The 14,423-nt window shown below is 43.2% G+C and overlaps 1 protein-coding gene across 2 annotated transcripts in view; it reads left to right on the top strand.

The window, feature by feature from the left end:
• Positions 1-253: 253 nt before the first annotated feature.
• The window catches only part of LOC130187502 (MAM domain-containing glycosylphosphatidylinositol anchor protein 2-like), a 173,370-nt gene continuing 159,200 nt past the window's right edge, over positions 254-14,423 (top strand). For both annotated transcript variants that reach the window (XM_056405174.1, XM_056405173.1), the window contains exon 1: positions 254-2,715. In XM_056405174.1, the coding sequence (XP_056261149.1) occupies positions 2,643-2,715 (73 nt within the window). In that variant the 5' untranslated portion in view covers positions 254-2,642. The remainder of the gene's footprint in view (positions 2,716-14,423) is intronic.

Raw genomic sequence — 14,423 nt, 5'->3', positions numbered from 1 at the left:
ATTTCGGTTTCTACCTCTGCTGGTCCAAGGACACCACACTAATGACAGAGTGAAATGGATGGACAAGATTAATCATTTAAATCCTAAAATTAAATTTAGAATAGCCTATATCAAATATTAACTCCTCTAAATTCATTTTACTCCTCTGTCCCACTATGAGATCCTCGTCTGAGGATCAGATATTGACAGCTCAGCTTAATAACAATAATGGAAATCTCATGAGGCAATGAAATAATCATGATGTCGTCTTTATTTCTATTTTAAACAGTGAGCATGTACAATCAAAATTATAGCCTGGTCACAAAGTGGCCATAACCTCCAATGACTGCATGATAATGAATTCATTTAATTGGGTCCTGTAGAGGGCGCCAAACCACCCACTGGTGCACTATCAGTCACTCACCCAGCTGCCTATGAAGAGACGGCCCTGTATGGACCGTCTCTGTGCTACAGATGGTCTTTCTTTTCCGTCACGAGTCAAATAAAGTTACATTTTTTTCATTTGCTTTAAGAGAAACATTTACTCAACACCCAATAAATTACTTGTCAAGACAATGTTACAGTTTTTGAATTGGATGGTCTGATTCTGGACTCTGCCAAGCTGTTTCAGCTTGAATGACAAAATCCCAGAAACAATCCGGCCAGCTATCTGTAGTGTTGTGTAGTGTCACTTCTAAATGTTTTTTTTTTTTTTTTTTTAACGTATGACACCATAACTGAATTAAAAGGGCCTATAAATATGATTATAAATTGCAATGAATCACAGTGAAACATAATTGAGTGTTGATTCATTGCCAAATGTATTTACTGTTTGTTTGATCATGGATCAAACTGTGGCTCCTGACATTCATCCCCATTTGTCCCAAAAGCATTTGCTTCTCCACTGGGGAATATGTCACACTAATTAAGACAGTTTATTGAAATTGTGTTGCTAGGAAACCTTTACTTTTTTAGATCCTGCCAGCTATTGATATTTCTGCCAAACACTTCAACAGGAAATACAATAAAGTGGATCCATTTGCAATATAATGCTTATGTTGCTTTGAAATGGTCTGCAAGAACGTGAGTCAGTACTGCACTTGGAGGACAATGGTGAGAGTGAACCCCTTGGTCAGAGTAGTCCTTGCTGCATGTTCTCCAGCTGGAATATATCTAGTCACTAAATATGACAGAACTGAATATAATGAAATTGGTTTTCTCATTTTGCAGGAGCCCCCTGGAACTGCCAGCAGGACCCCTGAGGCCCTACTAGGACCCCATTTGGGAACCACTTAGCTGTACTTCTTCAAAACTTTAAAAGTTGTGTATTGCCAAAAAAATTGCTAGAAAATGTGTAGGCCTGTGCCAGCAGCGGTGTGTGCTCGGAATAACACTGACATCTCACTGTTTCAAGCCAAAGAAATCTGATGTAGCAGATGAATGCTACATGACAGAGCGCATCTCATCCTCCCTGTCTGATAAAGGAGGCATGGTGAAACATGAGCAGACAGGAGTATAGACTGTGTTTGGTGTTGATTGCAAAGGTCTGCCAAAGCTAGACCTCCTGAATTCCAATGGTCCCATCTCTCTCTCCCTCTCTCTCCCTCTCTCTCTCTCTCTCCCTCTCTCTCCCTCGCAGCATCCAGCAGCTGCGCCTCTCATGCCTTTCCTGACGCCGAGCGAAGCCTCCCATACAGATGAGCGCTGGAAGCCACGCACCTCTTGACGTAGCCACAGACCGTTTGCGGTGCCACTCGGTCTCCGTAGCACGTATTGCGCAACGTGACTGAAGCTCAACTGGCTCCACGGCGGGCACATCCGGCTCCCACCGTCGCGTGAATTCATTACAAAGTGGTCTCATAACGCCGAGACAACATCGGGCATCGCCGAGGAGCTGTGGAAGAACCGTCAGCCGCTCCGCTCCTCACCGGACTGGACACCTCCCCTTGTCATTGCCACCGGGAGAGATGAGTTGAGCGCGCGGCGTCGGGGTGCAGTCGTGATGTGACTGTGAGCGCACGAGCCTTCACTGTACTATCGCCATCAGCAGCTTGACGACTTCATCGCCCAGAAGATGGAAACAGTGAGAATTTTGATTGTTGCTGTTTGACTACAGCAGATGTGATGGCTTCGTTTGACAGCATGCAGTCAATGCAGCAGCAGCATCCGCGGAGCGAGCCGTGGCCACAGCTGGAATAGAGGAGCTATGTCCGTGTGTACCGAGCCTCCGTCCGCCCGTAGTCGACAGCATCTGTGCGCCCCCTCGGTTTGCCGCCTCGGGGGTCTTCGCTAAAGTCCAGTGACACACGGTTTCTGAGAAGCGCGCCTACCTGGAGTCGAGGGGAGGTTGCTGTTTCTGTTATAAGGCCGGGCTCTCTGCAGCCCACTCCCCGCGCCTCCCTACCTCCCCGCATCCTCCGCGGCGTCTCTGTGCCGCGAGCGCTGCGCTTTTTTGACTTGGTGGCAGTGGACATCAAAACCATCCCTACCTGAGTCCGTTTGCCTCCTGCGCCCATAAATACCTTTACAGTAACCTATATACTGAGACTAAATTAATCGACGTGTGGATCGGAGCAGTGCTGTGTCTATGCACCTCAGTTACACCTCCCGGGAGAGGACTTCTTGCAGTTGAGAGCTGGATATGCAGAGATTAACGTGAAAGGATGGATCTAATTATCTGTGTTTTGGGGCTGCTGGCGCTGATCGTGGAGGGCATCCGTTGTCAAGGAGTGTACGGTGAGTGTGTGCAGTTTGCTTCTGCTATAAAAAAAACCCAAATGTGATCATGACCTTGTAAAACAGTGGCCGCTCAGAAAACGCCACTTATTCCTTTTAGAAGCGCACAGTCCTGCAATATAAAAAAGAAAAACATCAACTGGTGTAAGGGTGACAAACCAGGTCTGAGTGCCATGTTTGAGTGAGAGGCTCGAAATGTTCTCAGAAACCCTGAGGTTATACAGCAAATCGCGCGTGTAGCCAATCATGCACAGCCCCTTTTCTCATCCAATCCATCACTCAGGATGGTAGGAGAGCAGGCTAAATTTAGTAAGGTACATTCATAGATAATTACACTTGAACCTGGTTGATGTGTCTTGAAGCCTGTAGCCTCTGACTGGTCCCCTGTACATGTAATTTGTTAATCATCGTCATAAAATGTCGGCATGGCACTTGCCTTACATTAGGCCGAATGTATTTTTTGAATGTCATCATAAGGACTGTAGTCTGTTCAGCAGTGACATTTAGTATGCACAGTCATGAGTGATTGTTATGTGGTTGAGATACCTCTTCCTTATGTCTGTCTGAATCTCTCTCAGTCTCTCCCTCCCACACACACACACACACACACACACACACACACACGCATACACACTCTCTCTCATTTCTCTCCCTTACCCTGTATGCTTGTGCAACCAGTGGCACAGATGATGTCTCATATGAATCGTCATCCTCCCAGCAGCGGCGGCAGCAGCAGCAGCAGCAGCACTGTGAGGAAATAATGATTCATGTGCACTAACATTGGGACAGGGAGGAAACCTTGAGGCGCACAGCCCGACCTGTCGGCAGTGACAGTGGCACTGACCAAAGCGGAGGTTGTGCTGGGAGAATGTGAGGTCAAGTACAGATGTGGGTTGTGTGTTTCAGAGGCCGTTGCCAAGCACTAAAAAGATCTTTGTCGCTATGGTGCGTGCGTGTGTGCGCGCAGAGATGATGTAGCAATAAAAGGTTAGTGTGAGCATGACAGGAACAGCCATGGCGCTGCACCTGACCAATGATGCACCAGGATTTTTTCTATCCTTTTGCTCTGGAGGGAGGAGGTGAATAAGAGTATAAATCACAGCACATGTCAGGGCAGCTGTGACTGCTCATGTATGTGCACACTTATTCAGATCACCACATCTCCCCTGCTCTAACACCTGTTGCAGATATTTCACATTGAACATATCTAGCAATGTGTAGTCTGCACTTCAAACCTCATCTTCAAATATTTCAGCGCTCATTAGGCAGTGCAAGATTTGTACATAAGTGCTGTTGTTTGGACTTAGTGAATCCCTGCATGTTACGTTTTAAACCTGAGGACTTAGCCTCTCATCAAACATTGCTGTCTCAAGAAATCCCTGTCCTTACTTGATTCAATATCTGTATCCATAAAATCAGTCTCTACAAGATATACATATTCATATATACGTACATATATATTCAGAGGAGACAGGCATGACACCAACCATCAAAACTGATCACATGAATATCAGATCAAAGCCACGGATTCTCGGTGTGAGCACACTGTCCGTGCTACAGCGTGAGTGTGCAGATGAAGACGCAAACTCATTAGAAGGATACATATCCCATGATGCTCAGTGTGGTGTTGCCATAGTGGTATGTGTGGACTGGTATAGGCTTAAAGCAGCAGCAGCAGAGGAGACGGGGAGATGGGGAGATGTAGCAGATGGAAGTGTTTGAGTATTTAACTCTCTGCGTTTGTGCGTGCGTGTGGATGCATGTTTGTTGTTCAGACTGAAAATTCCCCAGAGCATATTCGCCCCCTTTCTTTCCATCACTGCTGTGGCTCACCTATACTCCAGTAGTAAGTGTGCTTTAGTAAGGATTTACATCTGTTCTGCTTTCTTGTTGCTGCTGTATATTTTGGCATAGCAACAGGAAAAGTGCTACAGGTAGAGATGTTTATTGGCTTAAAAGTATATATAACATTCTTGTAAATGGCGAGGAGCCACCTGCAAATTCCTTTATGTTACCTCAATGTTTAAAGCATACAGCACGTCTCCAGACAGGTGGTCTGAATGAAAATGGCAAGGTTCAAAAGTCAACATTTATTATTGATAGCGCCAAAACATTAGCATGCATGTTGTGTCCTTTCTCATTGTATTCACTGAAGGTTTTGACACATGGGGAGGGGGTTCAGGGAAATGGAGTATTGTGCACCACAACATGAAAGGTTGAGTTGAATAAAATGAAGGCTGTGAGAAGATAACATAGTGGTGCCGATAACTTAGAAGTGGTAGAGTTTCACAACAGGGTTTATAGAGTACCATATTGTGGTTAATTATCTTATTTTTTTCAATAATAACTATGTAGACCACCACATTCCATCATCTCCTTTTTGTTGCATTCAAAGCATCACATATCGTTTTCTCTCTCGAATTTCCAAATGAACCCAATAGCAGATGAATGGGACAGTTTGCGAAAATGAGACTTTCAACGATCATTTTTATCCCTGCGCATCGGTTTACGTGATGGCTGCTGACTAAATGGTGGAATCATGGTGTACTAATGAAGAAATCACATACTAGTGTGTTAAGTGGTGCTGCCAGAGTCATTAAAGAGGATTGATGAAGGCTAGTCATCGCTCCATGACTCCAGGCCACATAGTGAAAAAGATAGACACCACTAAAGTACAACATCTGCTGCACTCCTTCTCTGTCCTGTCCTCCCCATCTTTTCCTCTTTTTTTCCTTTCTTTCCTGGGAGTGTATCTTTTTCTTTCACAACATACACACACACCCTTCCCTAAGAGACTACTCTATTATCTTGACCTGTGCTCATCTCTGTGTTGCCTCACGGAGCTCCAATAGGCAAGTAGCTGCTCCTCCATTACAGCAAGTGGAAATATCCCATGATGTACCCACAAACCTGCTAAATATTCTAAAGTGACATTTTCGTGTAATGTTGCTGACAACTAATCTGCACTCAATGATAATATCAAATGGCTACAATGGAACATGACTCTTATGATAGCGTGGAAATGCTTTTCTGCTTGTTACTTTATCTGGAGATGTACCGCCTTCAGTATGTTCTCTTTGCATCAAAGTCAGTCGGCGACAACCTCCATGGGATGTGCAGATGTTCCTGATCTCGTTTTGTGTTATGCTACTGAAGAGAAAAAGTTCCTACTGCTTTTTCTCCCATCCCACTTCTTTCTCTCTCTCTCTCTCTCTCTCTCTCTCTCTCCTTCTGTCTCTTTCTCTGTCTCTCGCTCCCTCTCGTTTGCATTGAAGTCCAAGCAATTGCTTGGGTTTCTTTTCATGAGCCCCGGTTCAGACGCTTTGGCTTCTAAGCTATGCAAATTCATTCTGCCAGTGAAACTAAAGCCGTCTTTGTTGGTTCTCAGAGGCCTCCTCCACAGAGTCCTTCATCATTCCCTTGGATCGGGACCCTCACATTTCCCACCGTAATGAGACCACGGATAACTCTATCTCTTCTCCTCCCTCCCACTCTCAGTCTCTATCTCCCTGCCTGTCTCTCTCCTCTGCCTGTCTCTCTCTCTCCATCCCCCGGAGAACAGCCAATGGACGTCTACAGTATATTCGCTTCAATCAGAGGCAAATGAGGATATACAGCTGGGTAGAAGAAGCAATTCGTTGCAGTGGAACAATGTGCGGTACACTCTGGGGATTACTACGTACCCCCTGGGTGGGGCTTCAGATAGCACCAATTTAATCATACCGAATGTCGGTTCTCTTTGGACCAAGTCCTCTGAGACTGGCACTGAATATACACTGCAGAGACAATGTTTGAACTTAAACTCTGAAGCACTCCAGCTGTGCTCAGTATTCACTGGATAATCTTTGACAATTTTACTTTAATACTCTGATACAATGCGATTAAGGTGAAACAGCTGCTTCTTCTTCTTCATAGTCTCCAGGGTCAAATTAAAGGGGTATTCCACCCATTTCCTCCTGCATGTCCCTAAAGCCATGGGACCTGTGAAAGACAATTTTTGCCTTGACCAGCCCACAGGCCAGTGCTACATCTGCGGATGTCTGTGACTGAGTGAGTGACAGACGGAGTGATATAGTTGAGTGAGTGATGAAGTTAAACCATTGGTTGACTGAGTGTTGGACCTTTCCCATTGGCCATTGCTCTTTCAAACATGATTTGGTGGGAACAGATTCTGTTATGTTATCAGGTGGCATTTACAGCGGATCCCCAACAGTTTTCAACTTTTGGTGGCTGGGGCCTTTATTTACCTCAACTGCCGCAGGTAACATCTTTATTAGAGGAATGCCTTTTTTTGTTCTGCTCCCATTTGCCCTGCTTAAGCTACTGTATTTTGTGTTAATACAAACTCAACACTCCCATTCTGTACCTGTTTCAAATTAAAAGCCCTCTCACATGTCAGTGGACAGAAACCCTCGTTTCCGGTTGCTGGCTTGCTCACCGGGAATTCTCTTGGTGCTCCTTATGGCCAGTCCGATGATGGAACAGTATATAGTGCAAACATCAATAAAATCATGGACTTACAGTCTCAGCATTGGCACTCCTGTAAAACAGCCTGTTTATTTTTATGTTGACAGCATGTTGTACAATTGCATTTTGGGATTAGACACTGTCCAGCCATATACCAGGTTTATACTGAGATTTGTTTGTTAAAATGGTCCAAATTTAAGCTATAGAAGCTGAGCTACCCTGATTTTTAGTCATAAGTATGGCTCAAGCTCCAAAAACACATGATCCTACATTTCCCACAATGACATCACCTAGAAATCATCAGAATTATTTTCACAGACTTTTAAAAAGCATCTCCAGCATCTCTGTTACCTGTTACCACAGGCTGAGTCATGCATCTCATATGTGTGAAATCAGTGAAATGCCCCTTTAATTTTTAACTCTGTGACTTGGTGCTTAGCCGTGAAAGCCAGGAGGTCACGTTGCCCATGTTTGTGTGAGGTGTGTGTCCGTGTGGCAGTCTAGCACTCTCCACTGGACGGATGCCACTCTCGGATTTGCCCTCTCTCTGCCCCCTTTAGCTATTTTGAAAGATGCAGCTGTGTATAGTCTGGCAGTAGGCAAAATGGAAAAATGGGGCTTTAGAGTTGTTCAGTAAAGGGGATTTTAACAATGTTGTCAACTACCACAATGTCCTCAGAAACAGAAAATAAGCAATTCTCTTCCCTCTTTCTAATGCGTTATTTTTGCTTTTCTTATTGAGGTTCCTTGCAGAAACTACATATACTTCCAGTTTCAAATATGTACACAAACACTTTTCCATAGTTTTTGAACTACCTTAACAAAACACAAAAACAGCAGGAGTCACAGCTTCACAACCACGATACAAACCAAAACAAAACAAAAAACACACACACCCACGCACACCACCGGGCTGATATTATTACATTCAAATTACCAGAGTATCTGCTGTAGTTGCTTCCAACGTTGTTAATTGGGTAGAGCGAAGTCCAGTCCAGAGAGGTCCACCGTGTCCAAGACTGGTTGCCATATCTTAATAAATCCCTTGACATTGCCCTGAAGGGTGTAGGTCAGCTTTTCAACAGGGAGTATTCTCAGTACCTCCTTCTGCCAACCGTCCAGTGCAGAGATGTCCTTACAATATCCAGAATTTGAGGATAGCCTTTCTTGTTATTTATAAGAGTACTCCAATTAGTTTAGCGTTGTGGCTGTTCCTTCCACTGTCCACCTCAGCTGCCAAAATACACAGGAGGTATTAGTGCCAAGTCAAATCTAATCAAGATAACCACCTCAACTTTCACATCTCTCTACAGTTTTAGTATCTTTGCACATTTCCAAGACTTATGTGCATGCGTGCCAATTTTTGAATTGCATTTATACATTTAGAAGAGCTTAGACCAAGCTTGCCTCTCAATAATGGTGTACAACAAAGCCTGTGTAATATTTTGAATTGTGTCTATGAATCTGTCACTGCTTTCGGATGAGATCAGTAGAATAATTAAAATTGAAACCAAATGTTTCATAAAGAAGATCTCATGCATTGCTGTAAAGCAAAAATAAAGTCATGCGCAGCTGTGATGAATGGAATGTATTTTCAGTATGGATATTAACTGAGTGTAATATTTTTTCTTGGTGATTTGTGTTGAAAACTAGAAAGTATAATGTAGCTTTTTGCTACTTTGCACACACCATGAACAGCTGTAATACTTTCCTCCTTCTACTGTGAGGATTTGGATGAGTTCAGGAACACAATTTACCTCCGGATCATTCAAGGCCAAATCCCCACCGCGGACCAAAGAAGCTTATTGTAACCTGGCTGGCTGCTTCAACTGTTAAGCCCACATCCCCAAACCCTGAGCTACTTGTCCTGCTCTGTACAGTGCTGAGGACAGAAAGCTGCTGCTAATGATCTTGTAGTCATTCATTCATTAAGTCTTGTTCTGGTGCATGACAAGCCCAGCCTTGTGCCCTGGTTTAGTTAGAATCAAAAGTAATTCTGTACTTTTAATGAAGTCTAGTATGGTCTCTAACCTGCAGAGAAGGCCTGCAGTGAACCAGATCTGATACTTTTCCCATTCTCTCCTGACATTCTAATCAAGTGGCAATTTATCACCTGGACCATTAAAAACAAGATATAAATCCTAAATGTCAACCTTGGTCATGCTAATATTACGTTGTATAGCAGCAGGGTTTTTATCTGTCGTGATTTAATTTCTTGTAATAGTGTTAATTTCCTTATGCCGACAGACACATGGTCCAACTCCAATAAATTAAAGCTACAGTATCTTAGTGTTGTTGCAGCTATCACTCATGACACATGTAGATCCCTGGGATAAGTCTCCCATTGGCATTGCATTGCTTTCTTCACATCCCTTTTTCTGTTGCCATTTTCATAAGAAAATGTGAAAAGTTCCTCTCTGAAAAGACGTTTTACCCATTTTTTGGGTAGATGAATACAAGTAATTACAAGTAACTACTGCACCACTGACTACAAGTGATGGCAGGCCCTAAAAAGAAAGACGATTTATTATTCTTTTACCTCTGTCAATGAGGATGCAGCCTGTAATTGCATTGCTAAAATGCCTATAGCTTGACCAGGAACTCTAATATCCTGTGCTTGTTGTTGCTTCATGTCCTCGTGACATCAGCCAGCAGTAGCCTTGTGCTTTTCCTGAGGATGACAGAATGTTGGACCGTCTAAGTCTGACTATCATAAATGTTAAACGTAAAAGATGAAATGTCTGTACCAAGGATGGCCTGTTGCCCTAGGGGTTCTTGGCGCTGACCATGTGATTGCGACACGGTTCAACTGGTTTATCTCCAGCCATAGACCTCTCTCCGTCATTTCCTCTCAGCTCTATACCGCATACTAAAAACTGCCACAAAACATATCGAATTAACTCTTATGAAAGACTGCACATTATAGTACTTTATATATGGTGATGAAAAACATGTGTCAGAGTGTAGCACTATATTTCACTTTGAAATGTAGAGACGTAGAGACATAAAGTAGTCTTTAATGGTAATAAAGGACAAGTACTTAAAAAGGATACTCATGTACAGTAAATGGGATGTAAGAAAATGAAGCTGTAGTTGAGGCTAGCCGTTGTTATCTCCAGCTACATTGGCCTGGGTTTGTCTTTTAGCTGTGATTTGTTCTAACTGTATATGTAACATGCTATTTTCTTTGGAACTTAATTTATATTAAAGCACCCTAAAAATATTTGATCCGTGCAAATTTTGAAGCATGAATATTTGAGGTTAAAAATCCATCCACTTTAGTGGTTGCTCCAAGACTTAGAAAGTTTCTGAGTTAACGGTTCTGGTTGAATAAGAAGAATTATAAGTAAAACAATAGCGCATAAACCCTATAGGCTTAAGCATGATCCGCTCATATGAGTCACAGCTCTGTTGGTTCATTTTCACACTTTCTGCACAATTTATAACCATTGACTCACAGATAAGTCATACAATCATTAAAATCTCATCATATACGCTGCGTGTTTTGGTTCATCTCACTCGCTCCTGAGTGCGCTTTTTTTTTTTCTCCCCCCAACAGACATTCATGCATTCATTATGCTGTCATGCCTGTTATGTGCATTACAGTTTGGGCAGCTTGTAAATACTGTATACTGTACGTGTGTAGATAAACAATGCCAGATGCAGAGAGTGCGGCATGCAGCCATACATGCTGCATACTGATAAGGGCAGACCGAAATCCCTTTAGTCAGGTTTTTAATTTGTGCATAAAGAGAAGACACAGGTGCATTTATGCTTTAAGAAAGGCTGATCAAATATTGTATGAAGCTTATACCCTTTAACCTGCTTTAGCCTGCAGCTGACGTGATGACGTGAGAATGAATGTATGACTTAAATGTGTTAAATTTTTTTTTGAAATTGATGATTCATTAAATGTTACATTTCTTGATCATTCATAACTATTAAGCTAGTGTTACATAATCCATTAATTCATCCATTAGATCTTGATGAGTCATGCACTGGTTTTTCATTTAAAAACATCATTTCTATACCCTCATAAAGTGTAATGGATATTTTACATACTTTACTTTTTCGTGTCTGTGATGTATTTTCTGTATCTTGAGTTATCATTTTCATGATTGGCATCACTTCAAATCACAGAGAATTATACATGCTAGCCAGCTTCAAAGTGACGCAAATGATGAAAGGAGCTCATTGAATATGAATGTCTCCTCCTGTCTTCCTTACGCATTTCAGTCAATTGAATTGTCTTTGTTAAGCCAAACTGGCAGAACCTGCATTTACACACAAAGAACAAATCACTCAGCAATCCCAATAGGTAGCTGACAAGAGCAAGAGGGCGTCTTTTAGCGGTACTGTGGAGTAAATAAAGAAAAAAAAAAAGCAAGCCGGGAGAGGATTGGTACGTTGTGGCATCCACAAGAGGCTAATGCCAACCTTCAACTATGTCACTTCAGCCCACACAGGCATTCTAAGTGCTGCTCCTGTGAAGTGATGTCTGTTGTCATGGTGACAGTATGTGAGCCTGGCATTGCATGTCCTCCGACTTCCCTGTTTCCTCCCTCCTTCCCTCCCTCCCTCCCTCCCTTCCTTGCTTGCTTGCTCGCTCCTTCCTTCCCTCCCTCCCTCACTGCCTACCCACTCGCTCATTCTCTCCTTCCGCTCACATGCCAGGAAATCAATCGCTGAAACAAATGTGAAGTGATTGCAGAAACGAAAGCTCCTCGCAGCAGCCTTACAATTGTGCACGAGAGCAGATGAGATTGCTGTGAGGGGGGGGGGGTGGTTGGAGGGGTAGGAGGTTGAGGGGGGAGTGAAGCTGAATGTGTCTCTTCAAAAATCACCACCATTTCATTGCTGTGAGGCAACTGCAGGAAGGGGCCTACTTATCGTTGTGGCAAATAATGCTTAAGCTTCTCTGACACGCAGGAACAGTGGCGAAGTAAATGTGTTGACAATGACGCCTTCAGTAGTCTCTAGTTTCAAAACCAATGCCAAACAGCCACACAGCAGGGGAGCAGCACATAGAGACAACCCTGCATAAACTACATACCAATACTTCCTCATCCCACCCATCCACGCAAAACAAAACAAAAAACCCCACTCATATCCATGCTGTATACTTTCCTCCTCCTCTCAAACCTAGTCTTTCCCTTACTGGCAAAAGGAGACTGACTGTGGCTCTGCAGAGGCACGGCGAAATTTCGACACAGATGAACATGCAGTTTGTGAGTGTGGGGGCATGTGTACCCGTTTTCTGTGTGCGCGTGAGCTTTTTCATCTATCTAGGGCAACACTTTGCTGAGATATTAATTTAGCAATGCGGTTTATCACCGCGTTCACACATCAGCCCATCTGAGCAAGCCTCATCATGGATGCTGAACGTGCCTCAAAGTGCCTGCGAACATGTGATGCAGTCATTACGTGTGCTTTTTACACTTACTAAACCTCCCAGCCTCTTTAAAGGGATATCCCACTGTCTGCTGAGCCGTTTTTTTTTTCTTTTTTCTTTTTTGTATTATTTGGCTTTCTGTGTATCCCTCAATAGTCTCTAAAAACCTCATTCTTCTAACAGAAATTCCCAATGTAATAGCTAATCTCTTTAGCGTCATGCTTTCTTCATCTCTCCGCCAGACACAGTATATCCCAGAGGCTGTTACACCCATGGGGATAACCTCAAGCCGTGTACTGTCAGTTAATGGCTTCCTATGGAAAAGCAAGCAGAGTTCTCTGGAGTTGGCAAAGCACTTCTCCACTGAGATTTCACTCAGTGGAGGAAGAAATCTCAGAGCGGGATTTAATGCAGATGTTGGAGTTCTTGCGCGCTTCTGATAGTCGACCGTCTCCCTTCTTGTCTTTATTTAGGCTGCTGCAGCAAAAAGCTTTAGCAGTTTATTTTACCGGGAGATATACTGTATTTATACTCCGTGGGTGCCTGAATCACTGATAGCCATGCATCAGCTGCTGAGAACAATACGCCGATAACAGTCAAATAAAGAATTTACTCTTGCTGTGTTGCCCGAGTCTCCTCACGGTTTGGTGCATCCTCTTAGAAATGTATGCTTTGGCCTTCAGTTATTACAAATCCAGGTGTGCTTCCTTTCGGAGAGCTTGCCCCTCGCCACAATCAGCTCACACTTTTCTCCTTCAGTGAAGGTCTCGCTTGATTTGGCTCATTCTCCCCTGGCCTCAACAACTATCAACTATTCATGGGCCAGATTTCCTTTTCTGATGTTTTTGTTTGATAGGCAAATCAAATCCTTACAATGACAGATTTACAGTAACATAAACTTTACATATTTAATCCAAGTCAAATTGCTAATCAATTCAAAATTGCAGTTCAAACGCATGTTGAAATTGTATTATATGCAGGAAGCGTTCCGGTTGGAAATGTGACACTTTTCCTTAATGAAGTATCTTGTGATACGTGGAGTTAATACATGTGTTTAGACCAATTCTGCCAGAGTGAGCGGTGCGATCATGTCACATCATCGATAAAACAGTGGAATTCAGATCAAAGTCATTCAGCGGTGCCAGACTTGAACAAAAAATAAAAAAATAAAAAAATCACATGTCCACAAACGTGCGTACAGAGAGACACACATTGGCAGTCCTTTCTCCTTGTCTTTCATGTCAGTTGGATTAGTTTCATCTGAAGATGACTGAAGCCTGAAGGGGGGCCTCCTGAAATGCCACATTCACAGCTCAAGCTGACCTCCTGCCCTTTTTCATCATTTTTACTTCTCCCCATTTCCCTCCATTTTATGTTCCTTGTGCCCTTACATTGCCTTTTTCCTTGCACGCAATATTATTTCTCCTTTTGGTTCTGGGTTTGTACCAAAATGCCTCAGAGAGTGGCATCATCCCTGAGTAGTTAAGACATCTTAATAATAAGGAATGGGCTGGTCAGACCTCTCCAGTGACCCTTCATTGGCATGATTACCTTGAGAAGGTCGCTAAAATATATATTGGGGCAGAGTTTATATTAGTCTGCTCTTGGGCTGTAATCAAAGGTCTCTGTGCTAAGCAGAAAAGCTTTCCTGAACAGCAGCTTTCTCTTTAGCTAACTGCCAGACTCACAATGGATTTTATCCTCCAAGCTCAATTGGGGGTGAGGTTGATTGTGTGAAATTGCAGGTCAACAGTCAATCTATAGTTGACTGTTGGGGACGGCTGTGCCAGTCCTTGGGATCTCAAGTAAAACACTGGTATTTACCTCCTAAATACATATGTTGTGTCTA

The sequence above is a fragment of the Seriola aureovittata genome, chromosome 19 (genome assembly GCF_021018895.1).
Source record: "Seriola aureovittata isolate HTS-2021-v1 ecotype China chromosome 19, ASM2101889v1, whole genome shotgun sequence".
NCBI lineage: Eukaryota > Metazoa > Chordata > Actinopteri > Carangiformes > Carangidae > Seriola > Seriola aureovittata.
Note: the sequence above shows the minus strand (reverse complement) of the source record. Positions and strands in the feature narration are given on the sequence as shown.